Raw genomic sequence first — 12,980 nt, forward strand, 5'->3', positions numbered from 1 at the left:
GACCGGTTTTGACTTAAAAAGCCAATGAGAATTTAGTATTCAAAATATCAAAGAACCCTCAAGAGAATATCAAGAAATTCATGACTATGGAAAAAGCCAGATCGAAGGGGTATTGGCGTATGTGGTTAAAGGCATGTAACATTGTATCGACAGGAACATGATCAAATCGATATATACTGGGATCAAATCTTTTATGCAAAGATAGTTTTTCATCGTCAACTCTTGTTTTCGTATTTTGAATTGCTAGAGCTTTTTTAAGTGTCGATGAATGAAGACACTTTAAAAAGTTGTGATGAATTTTGGTCCACCGCAAACTTGACCCGTTTGTTCAAGCCAAACATGTTCTTTTGCGGTTTGATTTGCCTTCTGATTTCTGAAGTTCAGTTTGTTTGTTCACACCAAATTTGGCAGTTTTACTTTCCATTTGTTTTCAAGTTAAGTTCATGTCCGTTGTTAAAAGGAAGGCAACTAAGCGATCAAAAAGCAAAATGTCATGGTCACGAAAAAGGCGATTCACTTCTAGTTTTGAAACTGGATTTTGTTTAAAAGTATTGAAAGCTCTTGACAAGATGTCAATTTTTTGAATTCATTGGTAAGTTTGGTGCTGAGTTTTGATATAATGGGTATAGAAAGCAAGGGTATTACAATCGGGTACAATACTTTTTTTTTCAGTAAACAACTTTGTACACAGGATCTCCAATTTCAAGATCTCCATTTTCAGCATATTGCACGTTTATCACTTCTAGTTACTGTGTCTAGTTTTGCGTTATGGGATCTGCGTTACTGGTGAAATAATTTGCGTTACTGGTAAAACAATTTTCAGATGTAAAATTGTTTTTTTTTTCGATTTATTGATTTTGGCCTAATTTTAGTCTCCTATTTTGCCGGGTGATTTTTAAAGTTCTATTCCACTAATTTTTTGATTCAGTTTTAAGAACGTAACACGCGCAAGTGCTTTTTTATAAACGCTTTTTTAAACAAATTTTTCAATAAGCGCAAAAAAGGCAGTTTTCTTTGTTAGATTTTTTTAATGTTAGATTTTTTGAAGGTGAAGGCACAGCGTATTGTTCAAATATTCAAAATTCTTTTCATAATCATAGCTTGTTATAGTATGAACTATTTTTTTAAGCTCAGTCGCAAATATTGTTGCGATGCAATTGTTGCGACAAAATGTGTTCTTTTTGAAAGTGTTCATTTTGATCCAGCTATTAAGTACAGCCAATGCTAAGGATATTAACACAGACTATTATATTATAAATAGCACTTTAGCTTCAAGGCATCACGAATCTGTAGCGTAGAGGTAGGTAAGGAGACCAGCAGCATAATAAGCGGGTTCGAACCTTGGCAGTGGCGGATGTTTTAATGAACTTTTTCGTATGCTAGTTAAAATACGTCCGCTCTGTAAATTGAGGCTGTTTGTTGGTAAATTTCTTTTTTCAAATTGACTGGTACTGCTAATGCGGCCTAATTGGCTTGCGTCATTAGCAATTATGTAGATTCATAATTAGTGTGCGTCACTTATGAAATTTTGTAGACTCAAAGTTTTACTCATACAGTTTTTCCCAGTAGCGTTATCGTTCATATTTTTGCTTGTCTATGCGAAGTGCAACTTCGCCTCTGTATCAAAAGTTAGTCGAAAATAAATTTATAAATTAAATTTCCGGGTACTTAGCGAGTGTTGCCTAATATTGAATATTCGGAGTGTTTCTAGTTGAATTGTTTTAAAAAATAAGCAATGTTTCAGCAAATTCTTTTTTGTAGTATTGGTCTGAAATATTTGTATTCAAGTTTTTCGAAAATTTATGTTTTTTTTTCGTATATTTTGATTGGTATTTAGCAAGCAATGGAAAGTGCCTTTTGATACACCTTGTTTTCTAGAAGGGCATGCTGTTTCTTTGGTTCAGAGAAATTTCTTGGTAATTTTTGGAATGTTTGGATCATGATTTTTAGACCGAAATCTCACTTTTTTTGTTTTCTTTCGATCTGATAGTTATCAGCAAAGAAATATTAGAGTTTGTGTAAACTAAATCCTCTGGTTTTGGTAATTGAGTTCAAAAAACTTACAGAAGTTTTTTTTGAGTTTTCAGCCGACGATTTCTTCAACATAATTGTTTTCGACATAATTGTTCTTTTAAATATTTCTTTTTTGTTCGAGCCAGATTATCTTAAGAACTTTGGCATATAGTTATGTATCTCGAGTGGTGCGAAGCTCTGCGCTTCGCGTATGAAAATCAATTGTTGCCATGTCAGTATAAGTTTTTTTATTATCGTCCTTAAAATGTACAAATTCTTAGCATTGAGTTGGTGTGAGTGCCGTTTCGTTCAGGTCGATGACATTTTAGCGTAATGTAGGGAGAGTTAGTACAATAGATGGTAACTTAGAGAAATATTAATTTAGTGCACGTATTTAACTTGACAACCATTATGCCTAAAATATTTTTTTCCTTTTCAGTCAATTGTACATGCTACAAAAAGAGTTTTTGCAAATACAATGTTCTGCCAGATAATTTAATATTCAAAGTTTCAACTGCTAATAATTTGGCCTTGAAAAAATTTATGAAAATTCTCCAAATCATAAAGAGCGATCCAGCTATTTAACTTGAGTGTGCCACCTATTGTAATATATCACCCAATGTAGGTTGTGAGAATTATGTTGCCATTTTGGTTGGAGCGATTCAGCAGTATGGTTAAGAGTCAATGCACGTAGTTCAGACTCTTAAATAGATCGCGATGATTTTTTCCAGGAGAAGTTATAAAATTCGTTCAGGGTCATTTTTCTTGTTCGCGGTTGGACTTTGATTACTTTTTAAGTTCAGTTCATTTCCTTTAATAAAAAAGCAATCTCCTCTATCAGCAAAAGTGGAATTTCATTTTCAGATTTCCAAGATGAAAAGAAGTTATACTTTTTGATCCAGTTTTCTCAAATTGGGTTAATTTTATCAGAAAAGTGCCAATCATAAATCGTTCTAGAAGTTCAAAGAGCTTTGAGGGCATCTATTTTTTTTCTGTGAAATTCTTTCAAAAAACAAATCGCATATTTTTTTGTTTACTTGCGTTCATTGGCTTTTTTCCAACTGTCTGTTGGCTATGTCATTAAGAAGTCAACGATGGAACTAGAACTGTAAATCAAATGAGAATGATTGGTAAATGATCATTAACATTTAGAAATTTAAAAAAAAATCTGATCTGCTGCAATCTATCAATCATTGCAACTACAAACAACTAGTATGTAATATCATTGCAACGGAAGGGGATCGAGTACATAATCTGACGGCGTTGAGCGCCTGACTACTAAAACTTCACTACTTTCTGTGATTTTTAAAGAAGCATCATTCCGTTAAGTGTCAAGGAGCAACTTGGCGTTTTGGTGAGCTTTGGTCTTTTTTCAGATATATATGGTGTAAGCTGGATTGGAATTCGATATCATGGAAGTTCGGCCTATGCGGCATAACTGGTGTCGCTCTTGTGGGTTATTTGACTTGGCCTCTTCTGGTTTATGACAAAAAGGGAGCGAAAGCGTCAAAATACGGAAAAGGAAGAATGTTATTTAGAGGTTTAGATAATCCTAGAAACTGGTGCTTCGTAAATTCAGCTGTGCAAGCATTATCCGCAACGAAAGCTTTTCAGTCTTGGCTTGAATCAATTTGTGTAGAAAACGATGATTCTCTGGCAGTTGGCAACAATCTGAAGTTTTTAATAGCCGAACTAAACCGACCTTCGGTCGAGATGAGTTCAGAAATTTTATCGTGCGCTAATCTACTTAATGCACTGGTGTTCAAACATGGCTGGACTAGAGAGTGCAAACAGCAAGATGTGCATGAGGCTTTGATTCTACTTTTTGAAGCTATTTTAAGCGAAATGAGTTCACGTTCAGCTCAAGAGAACCACTTAAATTTCAAGATTTCTTCAAAGGCTTCGGAGAATAATGCTCGCATTCGAACAGTGTCGAAAGTAAAAGTATCGTTGCCTTTTTCTATGTATGCAGTATCTGTAATGAAATGTCTATCGTGTAAGTGGACGAGAAAACCGTCCAAAATAGAGAGTGCACGGTCGATTTCCATGTACCCTGCCTTTGCACAGACTGTACCCGCCTCGTGTGAGCTGCAGCTTGACGACCTGCTGAGGAGACATTTCGAGGGGGAGTTACTTACTGGCGTGAACTGTGAAAATTGTTCCAAATTAGGTATATTAATCGATTCTAATCGGGGGAGGGGTAATCGATTAGCGATTCTAATCGGGGGAGGTGTTTTGGGGTAAAAGATAGTTGAAAGAAAAATTAACTCAAAGTAGTATTGGACAAGTAGTGGCAGAAAAAATAGTATTTTAAAAACAAGCAGGGTAAAAAAACTTCTGGGGCAATGAACGTGTGATGAATTTTTGAGGCTAAAAATTAAGAGACCGCGTTTATTAGCTTGAAATCTTGAAGTGAGTTGAAGTTCAGTTTAATCAGGGTTTCAACCCGAAGTTCTGAATCTTAAGATTGTCTAAGCAATGCATTCTTACATGAGTTCACATTGCAAATTCTGGAGAAGGAGTTAATTTATTTTGAAGGTACAATCTAGCAATTGCTTTCAAGCATCTTAAAACTTTTGTGATGATTCAACTAACTCGGTTTTTTATTGTATATATCGAATGACAGTCAGAATGTGCTATAGACGCAGTGTTCAACTGTACTCAATAGTTAACTCTGTCGAGCGCAACGTTTAAGAATTTTTTCAGGCTCAATGTTCAAAAGAGAATCAAAAATTTTCAAGATCTATCCGCAATTAAAAAAAACTTTTCAGCCGAGATAGACAGTACATGTCAATTTTTTGTCTAAAACATTACAGCAACGCTTTCTTTCTTAAACAAGTGTACTATAAAAACAACTCCCCTTTTTTATCTTCAGAAGTTTTTTCAAGCAAGCTCTTCGAGCGAAGTACAGAAAACCATGTTGCTGAAATTCATCTCTTGAACGTTAAAAAGCTTATTCTCGTGAAAGTTTGATTTTGAACTCAAAATCAAAGTCAAAAATTATAAATCGTGATTTGATGTTTGAAAAAGTATTTCTCTAGCGAAATGAATGATACCCTGTCTAAATTGATGCCGGCGAGAGATTGTTTACTTGTCCCTGCGAGAAAGCTTATTTTGAAAACTGATTAGCTTTGTTAAAATGTTACATGTGCTCAAAAATAACTGATTTTACGCAGAAATGGTTTGGTTATAGTTTTCTCTTGGTTTGTTTGACAAAGTGTGTCAATTGTTTGCTAAACCTAGATGACAGCACTGAATAAGGTTTTAAGTAATTCAGTGCTCGCTTTGGCCAAACTTTTGTCCTCGATGAATTGTTTCTCCTTGGATTAGAGTTTCATGTTTTTTTTAGCTGGCGGAGTTCCGATCAACACAAGTCAGAAAAGGTCTTTCAAAATCCTGAAAGCGCCTCGATGTTTGATGCTGCATTTAAACCGTACTTTTTGGTCTCCTTTCGGGGAACCTCGGAAGCTTCTGAACCACGTTGCATTTCCAGTTATGCTCAATCTCTTACCATTCATGCATGAGTATTTCAAGTTGACTTCCGACACGAATCGATTTTGGTATAAGTTATCGGCGGTTATTTCCCATTTAGGAGCTTCAAATGAGTTTGGACATTACATAACCTACAAAAGAGTGAAAAATAAAGAAAGGGAGCGCTGGCTCTGCATTTCAGATGAAGAGGTCGAATATTGTTCAGTAGACGCCGTTTTGAATTCTAGTTTTTATATTTTAGTTTACGACAGATTTGATGGACGAATTGATAATACTGCTAATTATGTAAAATCGAAACTTTAAACTTTATATTCCTTTTTGTTTTCACAAGCGAGCGTAGTGTAAAAGAATGCATCTATTTTTTCCCGACCTAACTCAAAATTAAAAGTGTTCTTTTGGTGTCACTTTACAGGTTTGCTATAATCACGATGTGTAGCATTGAAGTTTCATAGCATCTGTTCTCTGCTGTATTGGTGGCTACTGTGTGCCGGTGGTCAAGCAAAAGTGGCTCAGATACAAGGACGCGAGACTCCGAGTCTTGAGGTCGCACGTTTGAATTCGACTCGTAGAAGTTATATTACTCTAGGCTTCTTTTTAACTTTTTTATTTCACTTTTTAGAGCTTCTTTTTTCGCTTGTTGCTAAATGCGGCTTAGCCTCTATGTAAATTTTTAGTCTGATAAGGATGTTGAGCAGTATTTTTTCGAGAGGGCTGAGGCTGCGTGACGTGTTAGGTCAATTAATTTTCCAATGCTTCCCAAAGCAGGTTTTGAAATAAAACGTGTCAAAAATGATGTATGTATGCATTTTAAGAAAAGTTTTGATCAAAAATTGCGTGGGACAAATTTTCTTAATGCATTTTTTGTAATTACATTTTTCTTACATTTTGTGTAATTCGCCCCTTTTCTCTGCGTTGAAAATTCTATGCGCGGCAAGTTGAACGCCGATTTAGTATATTATTGGTTAATACGCTTCCGATAAGCAAGCGTTATCAAACTGGAATCCAGACTTTTCCGGGTTAACAACTTGTTTAACAAATGCATTTGAATCCCTAGACTTCATTCACGTGCACTCGTGCAAATTTAAGTTCTACCGGTCTACTGTTACTACTGACAGTTCTTTTAAGAAGCAAAGTCTTAAGTTTTGAAGACAAAATATTCCGTTTCAAAAAAATTTTCGGTCTATTGTTAGTCAGGTTATGTTTTGTCGGCTTAGTTGCCGCATCAAGGAATTTTCTTGTTTTACAAAATATTTACAGAAAAACATATGATAGCTTGGCTTACATCAAAATCAAACTTTATTAGTTTTTCAGGCAAACATGGTTTTTGAGAAAAATACTACGCCTGAGGTGGCGGAGGTCCTGTGTTCGAACTAGGCCAGAACTTTTTTTTCTCAAAAGGGAAATATTCTGTTTCGAAAAATTGTCGACCTGTTGTGTGTCTGCTTATGTTTGGTCAGCCAACTTTTGCCGGATTAGTTGCCGATCAATTTTGGTGTCTGAATACTTATTAAACGCCAGTTATTGTGTTTTCAAATTGAACATCATTCCAGACAAATTTCTGAAAGTTTTGTAGTTAAGGTTTTCGAAATGTTCTAATTGTTTTTCGACTTAATGGCTTTTCTTTCATTTTCTGTCTGCTAGATTGCAACGCTATGTGTGTGTGGTATTGCAAGTGGTGCGAAGTTCCGCTCCGCCTCTGCGTGAGAAAAGATGATGCGATTGTAAAATCATGCATCAAGAAAATTTGTCGCTCTGAGGGCTCTAGCTTAACACTGCCACTAAATCGTCCTTCATGCGTTTCAAATAGGAACCAAAAACTGAAAAGCTTGATACCTTTCTGCAAATTTTATTGCATTAAGGTCTTAAGGAATTAAAAAACATATGATCTGTTTTGCTATTACCACTGCAGCTTCGAGTTATTCTCAACAGGAGTTTTATATCGGGAATATAACTAAAATTGATATGGAGGGAAAGGGTAATGGGCAACCGTGTCTCTTGGACTACAAGATTTCTGAGCGCAATATAACGTGTTAAGCATAACTTCAAAGTTTTGCCAAATTTGTGTCTTTTTTATTATATTTGGTGTTTTGACGGGTTTATTTGGGGCTTTTTGGACCGCTTGGATTTGGAAATTGTTTTTTTTTGCAAAAGTTGTCATTCAGATGCATGGCTTAGAAAAAAATCACTGAAAACAATGCAGACAAAAGGAGTGGAAAGAAGTATTGTTTCAGATGTTGCCTATGTTAGATAGTCTTCATAAGTAGAGAAGTATTCACGTCGCGTCATCATTCTGCATCGTCATCACAACAACAACAACAACAATCAGGTTTTTCAACCGGTTTAGTTAAAACATGTCTCTCTCGGGTGCTACTAGTGACAGTGATCCGGCAGGGGCCACGGGGGCTTTTGGGGGAGGGGGACAGGAAGAGGAAGAATGGGAACTGCCTCCACCTTCGATGAGGACTGACGATGCACGGAGTCAGGATGAGTTGACGAAGGACTTGTTCAAGGTTGAAGAGGAGATTCGAACATTGCGACAGGTACTGCCTTCTTCTTTATTCTACTTATGAATGTTTCTTTAGATTTGTTAATTATGTTTTGTTAATTTATGCTGAAAATCATTTACAAACGTTTCTTTTTTAAACTGGAAAGCTACTAATATTCCTAAAATGCTTAATATTCCAAATTGCACGGATTCAAAATGGTAGTTACATCTTAAAGAGTTTTTATTACGTTTGCGATTTGTCAGAGTTATCACCGGAATGTGGAATGTTTCCTGTAAACAACTTGAACAAAGCCATCGAATTGTTTAAGAGTCGATGTACGTAGCTCGGATTCTTAAATAGGTCGCGATGATTTTTTTTTCAGGAAAAGTCTTACTATTTCTTTAGGCTCAAATTTGCTTTTTTTGCGGTTTAACGTTTTATTTCTTTTGAAGTTCCATTGTTAAAAAGAAGGCAAATTTCACTATCAAACAGTAAAAGTGTAAATGGGACGAAAAACGTAATTGACTTCTATTTTCAAAAATGGAATTTAATTATCAGATTTCGCAACGAAATAAAATATTTTCTTATTGATCCAGTTTTTAAACAAGCAAAGCAACCTAAGACGCCGATTTTAGTGTTCATTTTGAAAGTGTTAGATTTGATCGATAATCAGCTATAAGGTACAGCCAATTACAAATAGCACTTTAGCTTCTAGGTATCATGGATCTGTAGCGTAGAGGTAGGGAAGGAGACCCGCAACAAAATAAGAGGGTTCGAGCCTGGGCAGGGTCGGATGTTTTTAATTAAATTTTTCGTATACTAGTTAAAATGTGTCCGCTCTATAAATTGAGGCATGATAGTTGGTAAATGGACTGGTACTGCTAATGCGTCATAATTGGCTTGCGTCACTCAGCAATTTCACAGACTCATAATTGGCGTGCGTCACTTAAGAATTTTTCTAGACTCAAAGTTTCACTCATTCAGTTTTTCCCAGTAGCGTTATCGGCGAGATTTTGCTTGCGTACGCGAAGTGCAACTTCGTTCTGTGTATCAAATTGGGTTAATTTTATCAAAAAAGTGCTAGTCAAAATTCTCTAGACTTTTAAGGGCATCTATTTTTTTCTTTGAAACCCGAGAGTTGAGATTCTTTCAAAAAACAATACAGTATTTTTTTCTGTTTGCTTGCGTTCATTTACTCTTTTCTAAATGTCTGTTGGCTGTGTTTGATAGCTTGATGTATAGCCATTCAAGTTGAGCCTCTCGTTCTGCTTTTGTGGCTCAGATTAAGCGTCTATGCTTGGGGAGACAGAGATCTGGGGCGTGAGTCTTTGAGTACCTGTGATTTTTGCAAACTGAAACTATCAATCGTTAGCTGATTTTTTATCGGCTTATTTGTCACAACACAAACTTTTGATATAATTTAAGCAATTATTACTACATATGAAAGTCATGGAACTTAGTATTCGGGTGTTTTAGTTTTTTTGTTTTCCACGCAAAATCAGCCACCCCAAATAATCATCGGAATGGGTTGACTGATATATCATATTAAATTCATTCGTTCGTGATTCGAACGGTATTCAAAAATTGGTCATAGTATTGAGAAAAACAGGTTTAAAATAATTGATTTTTGGTCTTTAATCGAGCGAATAAAGCGAGCGAGCAGGCTTACAATTTTTTAAAATAACATAGCTTACAATAGCTCTATTTAAGGTGCAAAAACTTAGTTTTACTTAAATTAAGTTAATTTTTGAGCTTTTTGGCGCTCTTTGGAATCGCAAGCTTCAAAAATTCAACAAAATGCAAAAAATTGGCCTAGTTGGATCGTAGAATTTTTTTCTTTTGCTGTACGCAATTTACATCTTAGTTGCTTCTAGTGTTTTGATTATCTTCTGATGTTTGTGATTTAAGCAACCTTGACTTCGTATAATTACTTTTTTGTTTTTTTTGGCTCGAAAACTTTGATCCTCCCAATCGATTTCGGTTTGTATTTTTTTGGCCTATTGACCTAATTTTGAGTCGTTTCAATGGAAACATCTATACTATATTTAAATGCGAGTGACAGCTATCTCCCATGTTTAAGCATAATATTTTTTGCATATTTAACGAACGAATTTTTTCATGTTTAAGCTATATCATATATTGCAATGCTTAAAAAAAATTTTCAATTGGTTCTCAGCAAGGTCATTAATTTTTCAGTAATTTTTTGTCGAGGCCAAATTAAGTCTGTCTGTATACCTGCTTTTTTATTTAATGACTGCTCAAATACTTTAAGTTTCGAGATATGACGTTTTATGTGATTTTTCAAAAAAAATTTCAAGAAAATTAAAATAATTTTTTTCTTCAAATTTGAAAAATCACAACCTGTAGTTGGGGGCTATCAGAGTACTTTCAGGGGTTGCAAACCTTGCCTCTAATTACGACTGCTCAAGTTGATTTAGTTTTCGAGATATGACGTTTTTTGTGATTTTTTCAAAACAGTTTTCAAAAATTAATTAATTTTTTTTTTTCAAAATTTTAAATTCTTTTAGCTGTAGTTGGGTGCTGTCAGGGTACTCTCAGGAGTTGCAAATCTTGCCTTCAAATAGGACTGCTCAAATCCTTGTAGTTTTCCAGATATGCCGTTTTTTGTGAGTTTTCAAAAAAATTTCATGAAAACTAAATTTTTTTTTTCGGAACTACCAACCTGTAGTATGGGATTGTCAGAATATTCTCAGGGGTTGCGGATTTGGCCTCCAATTAAGAAATTTTCAGAAATCCCAAACAAACTTTTTTTTAAAAATTTGAAATTCCCAACCCTGTACTTGGGGACTATCAGAGTACTCTCGCGGTTTGCAAACCTTGCATCCAATTATGACTGCTCAAGTTTTTGTGTTTTGAAGTTTTCCAGATATGATGTTTTTGTGATTTTTTCAAAATTTTTCAGAAAACTCAACTTTGAGTGTTTTTTTAATTTGAAATTCCTAACCCTGTATCTTGGTGCTGCCCGGGTACTTCCAGGAGTTGTTAATCTTGCCTCCAAATATGACTACTCAAATACTTGTACTTTTCGAGATTTGACGTTTTCGAGATGACTGAAAAAAGCTATTAAAAAAAATATCAAATATGAAATTACCAGCCATGTAATTGGGTGCTTTCAGAGTTCACTAAAAGCCTGCAGATCTGGTTTCCAGATCTTGTTTCCAGTTTTTCATGTTGTCAAAAATTCGAAGCATCGAAGGTGCGTTACACGCTAGTAATTTTTATGCTCGCCTCTCAATCGAACAAATTGCTTACATCTTTACAAATTATTACATGTTTTTCATGACAACACTACCTTCTTCCTTTTTTGGCTGCTTATTTTTTCTACAGAAGTCTTCTTCAGTCATTTTTTGGATATTTTTTTGGCTCTTTAATTATTATTTTTTTTCGGCTAAATACGTTTAGGTCTATATTATATCGGCTTATTGGCCTCATTTTCTTTTAATTGACCAGCAAATGAAATTTTGCGTATGTTGTGTTGTGAGGGCGAGGTGGTCTTTTATAAGTCTGAAGTCTTGTTGATATCTTTTCGGCTTGGTTTCTGCTGAGGTAATTTCGGCTTTGTTAATGCTTGGTTAATTTTCTTCCGATGCTCATTTCACATTCTATTGTTTTGGCATGTTTTTATTTGAAAATAAGCCTGATTCATTTTTTGGATCTAGTTTCTTTTGATGGTCTCGATTTTTTTTTGATGTTGTCCGACTTAGTGGTTTTCTTGTTTTGTATCGCAAATGATGCGAAGCGCAGCTTCGCCTCTCTGTTTTAAAACTATTTTCCTATCTTTTATTGTGAGTTATCTGAAATTATGATTTTCATGAGTTGGCTGATCAGTGACATACATTTGTTTGGCAAGTGGTGCGAAGCTCCGTTTGTCTCTCAATTTCTTGAAAAGTCGTGAGGATTTTTTTGGGCTGATAATTTTTTTCGTGTTGTGTGTTTCTGTTAACGCTTCTTTGATTTGTTATGGACATATTTTAATTTTTTTAACTTAAATTTTCTTATGAAGACAAATAAAAACATTCAAAAATCTAAGTAAGTGTTTTTAGTAAGCTTCCGTGGCGTAGTGGTTAGTGTGCGAGACTCTTAATCTGTAGGTTGCTGGTCGAATCTCAGAGGTAGACGAGTTTTTGCTAATTCGAGGATTATTTCTGCTTTTTTATTGCACTTTATAGAGCTGCCTTTTGTCATGTTCTCGCAAGTGTTTGCGAAGCTTCGCCTCTGTCTCAAATTGGGTTAATTTCATCAAACCAGTGCTGTTCTAGAAATTAAAAGAGCTTGAAGGGCATCTTGTTTTTTCTTAAAAATTTGAGCTTTTTTCAAAAAACAAGTGAATGATGTTTTTTGTTTCGTCGTCTTGATTGAATTTTTTCCAACTGCATGTTGGCTATGTTCTTTGTTGTTTGTTGGAAAATTTTTCGGCTTTGAAAATGTTAATCCGCACTCACCCAAACATAGTTGGCAGTAGATTTTTTAAATTGGTTTTAAGTTGAGACAATTGAATTAATGCTGAATTCGGAGAAACGTATTTCAATTTGAAAGCAACTACTGACATTAACATGTTAAACCTGTACAATTTCAATTGCTCTTCATTAAAAATTGGGCAGTTTCATTCTCCAAACATCCTAATAAAATGGAGAGAGCAAGCAAATCAGCAGACAGAAGCTTTGAACAGTCATTCAGACAATCAAAAATCTATACTATATTTAAATGCGTGTGACACGTATCTTGCCATGTGTAAGCGGTTTTTGCAACAGTTAATGGCTTAACGTATGTATGCGTGGGTAAGCTATATCGTATATTGCAATGGGAAGGATTTTTTTTCGGTTTTTTAGTTTGAATCTAGTGTTTGTTCGACCGAGTTAAAAGTTCGAAACAGAAAAGTGGAATGATGTCAGAGTTTCCCCAGGGGTCGCGAATTTGGTCTCCAATTAAGTATGCCCAAAACCTTTTAGTGTACGAGATAAGATGATT

General features: G+C 35.0%; 2 protein-coding genes across 2 annotated transcripts in view; both read left to right on the forward strand.

Annotated features, from left to right (window-relative positions):
• The first annotated feature begins 3,389 nt into the window (after positions 1-3,389).
• On the forward strand, positions 3,390-5,809 carry LOC134854159 (uncharacterized). The gene is made up of 2 exons (XM_063870285.1): positions 3,390-4,183; positions 5,363-5,809. Exons 1-2 carry the CDS (start codon positions 3,541-3,543, stop codon positions 5,806-5,808), a joined length of 1,089 nt encoding a protein of 362 aa, XP_063726355.1. The 5' UTR covers positions 3,390-3,540; the 3' UTR covers position 5,809.
• A 1,897-nt stretch (positions 5,810-7,706) lies between these two features.
• LOC134854263 (tumor protein D52-like) overlaps positions 7,707-12,980 on the forward strand; it is a 182,081-nt gene continuing 176,807 nt past the window's right edge. The window contains exon 1 of the mRNA XM_063870456.1: positions 7,707-8,045. Within this exon, the coding sequence (XP_063726526.1) occupies positions 7,857-8,045 (189 nt within the window). The 5' untranslated portion in view covers positions 7,707-7,856. The remainder of the gene's footprint in view (positions 8,046-12,980) is intronic.

This window comes from Symsagittifera roscoffensis, chromosome 9, assembly GCF_963678635.1.
Source record: "Symsagittifera roscoffensis chromosome 9, txSymRosc1.1, whole genome shotgun sequence".
Taxonomy (NCBI): Eukaryota; Metazoa; Xenacoelomorpha; order Acoela; family Convolutidae; genus Symsagittifera; species Symsagittifera roscoffensis.

Bases quoted from the DNA above. Each gene is read 5' to 3' on its own strand.
- LOC134854159 (XM_063870285.1), top strand. From the start codon at position 3,541: ATGTTATTTAGAGGTTTAGATAATCCTAGAAACTGGTGCTTCGTAAAT. The intron at 4,184-5,362 runs GTATATTAATCG...TGTTTTTTTTAG, and splicing joins TGAAAATTGTTCCAAATTAG to CTGGCGGAGTTCCGATCAAC.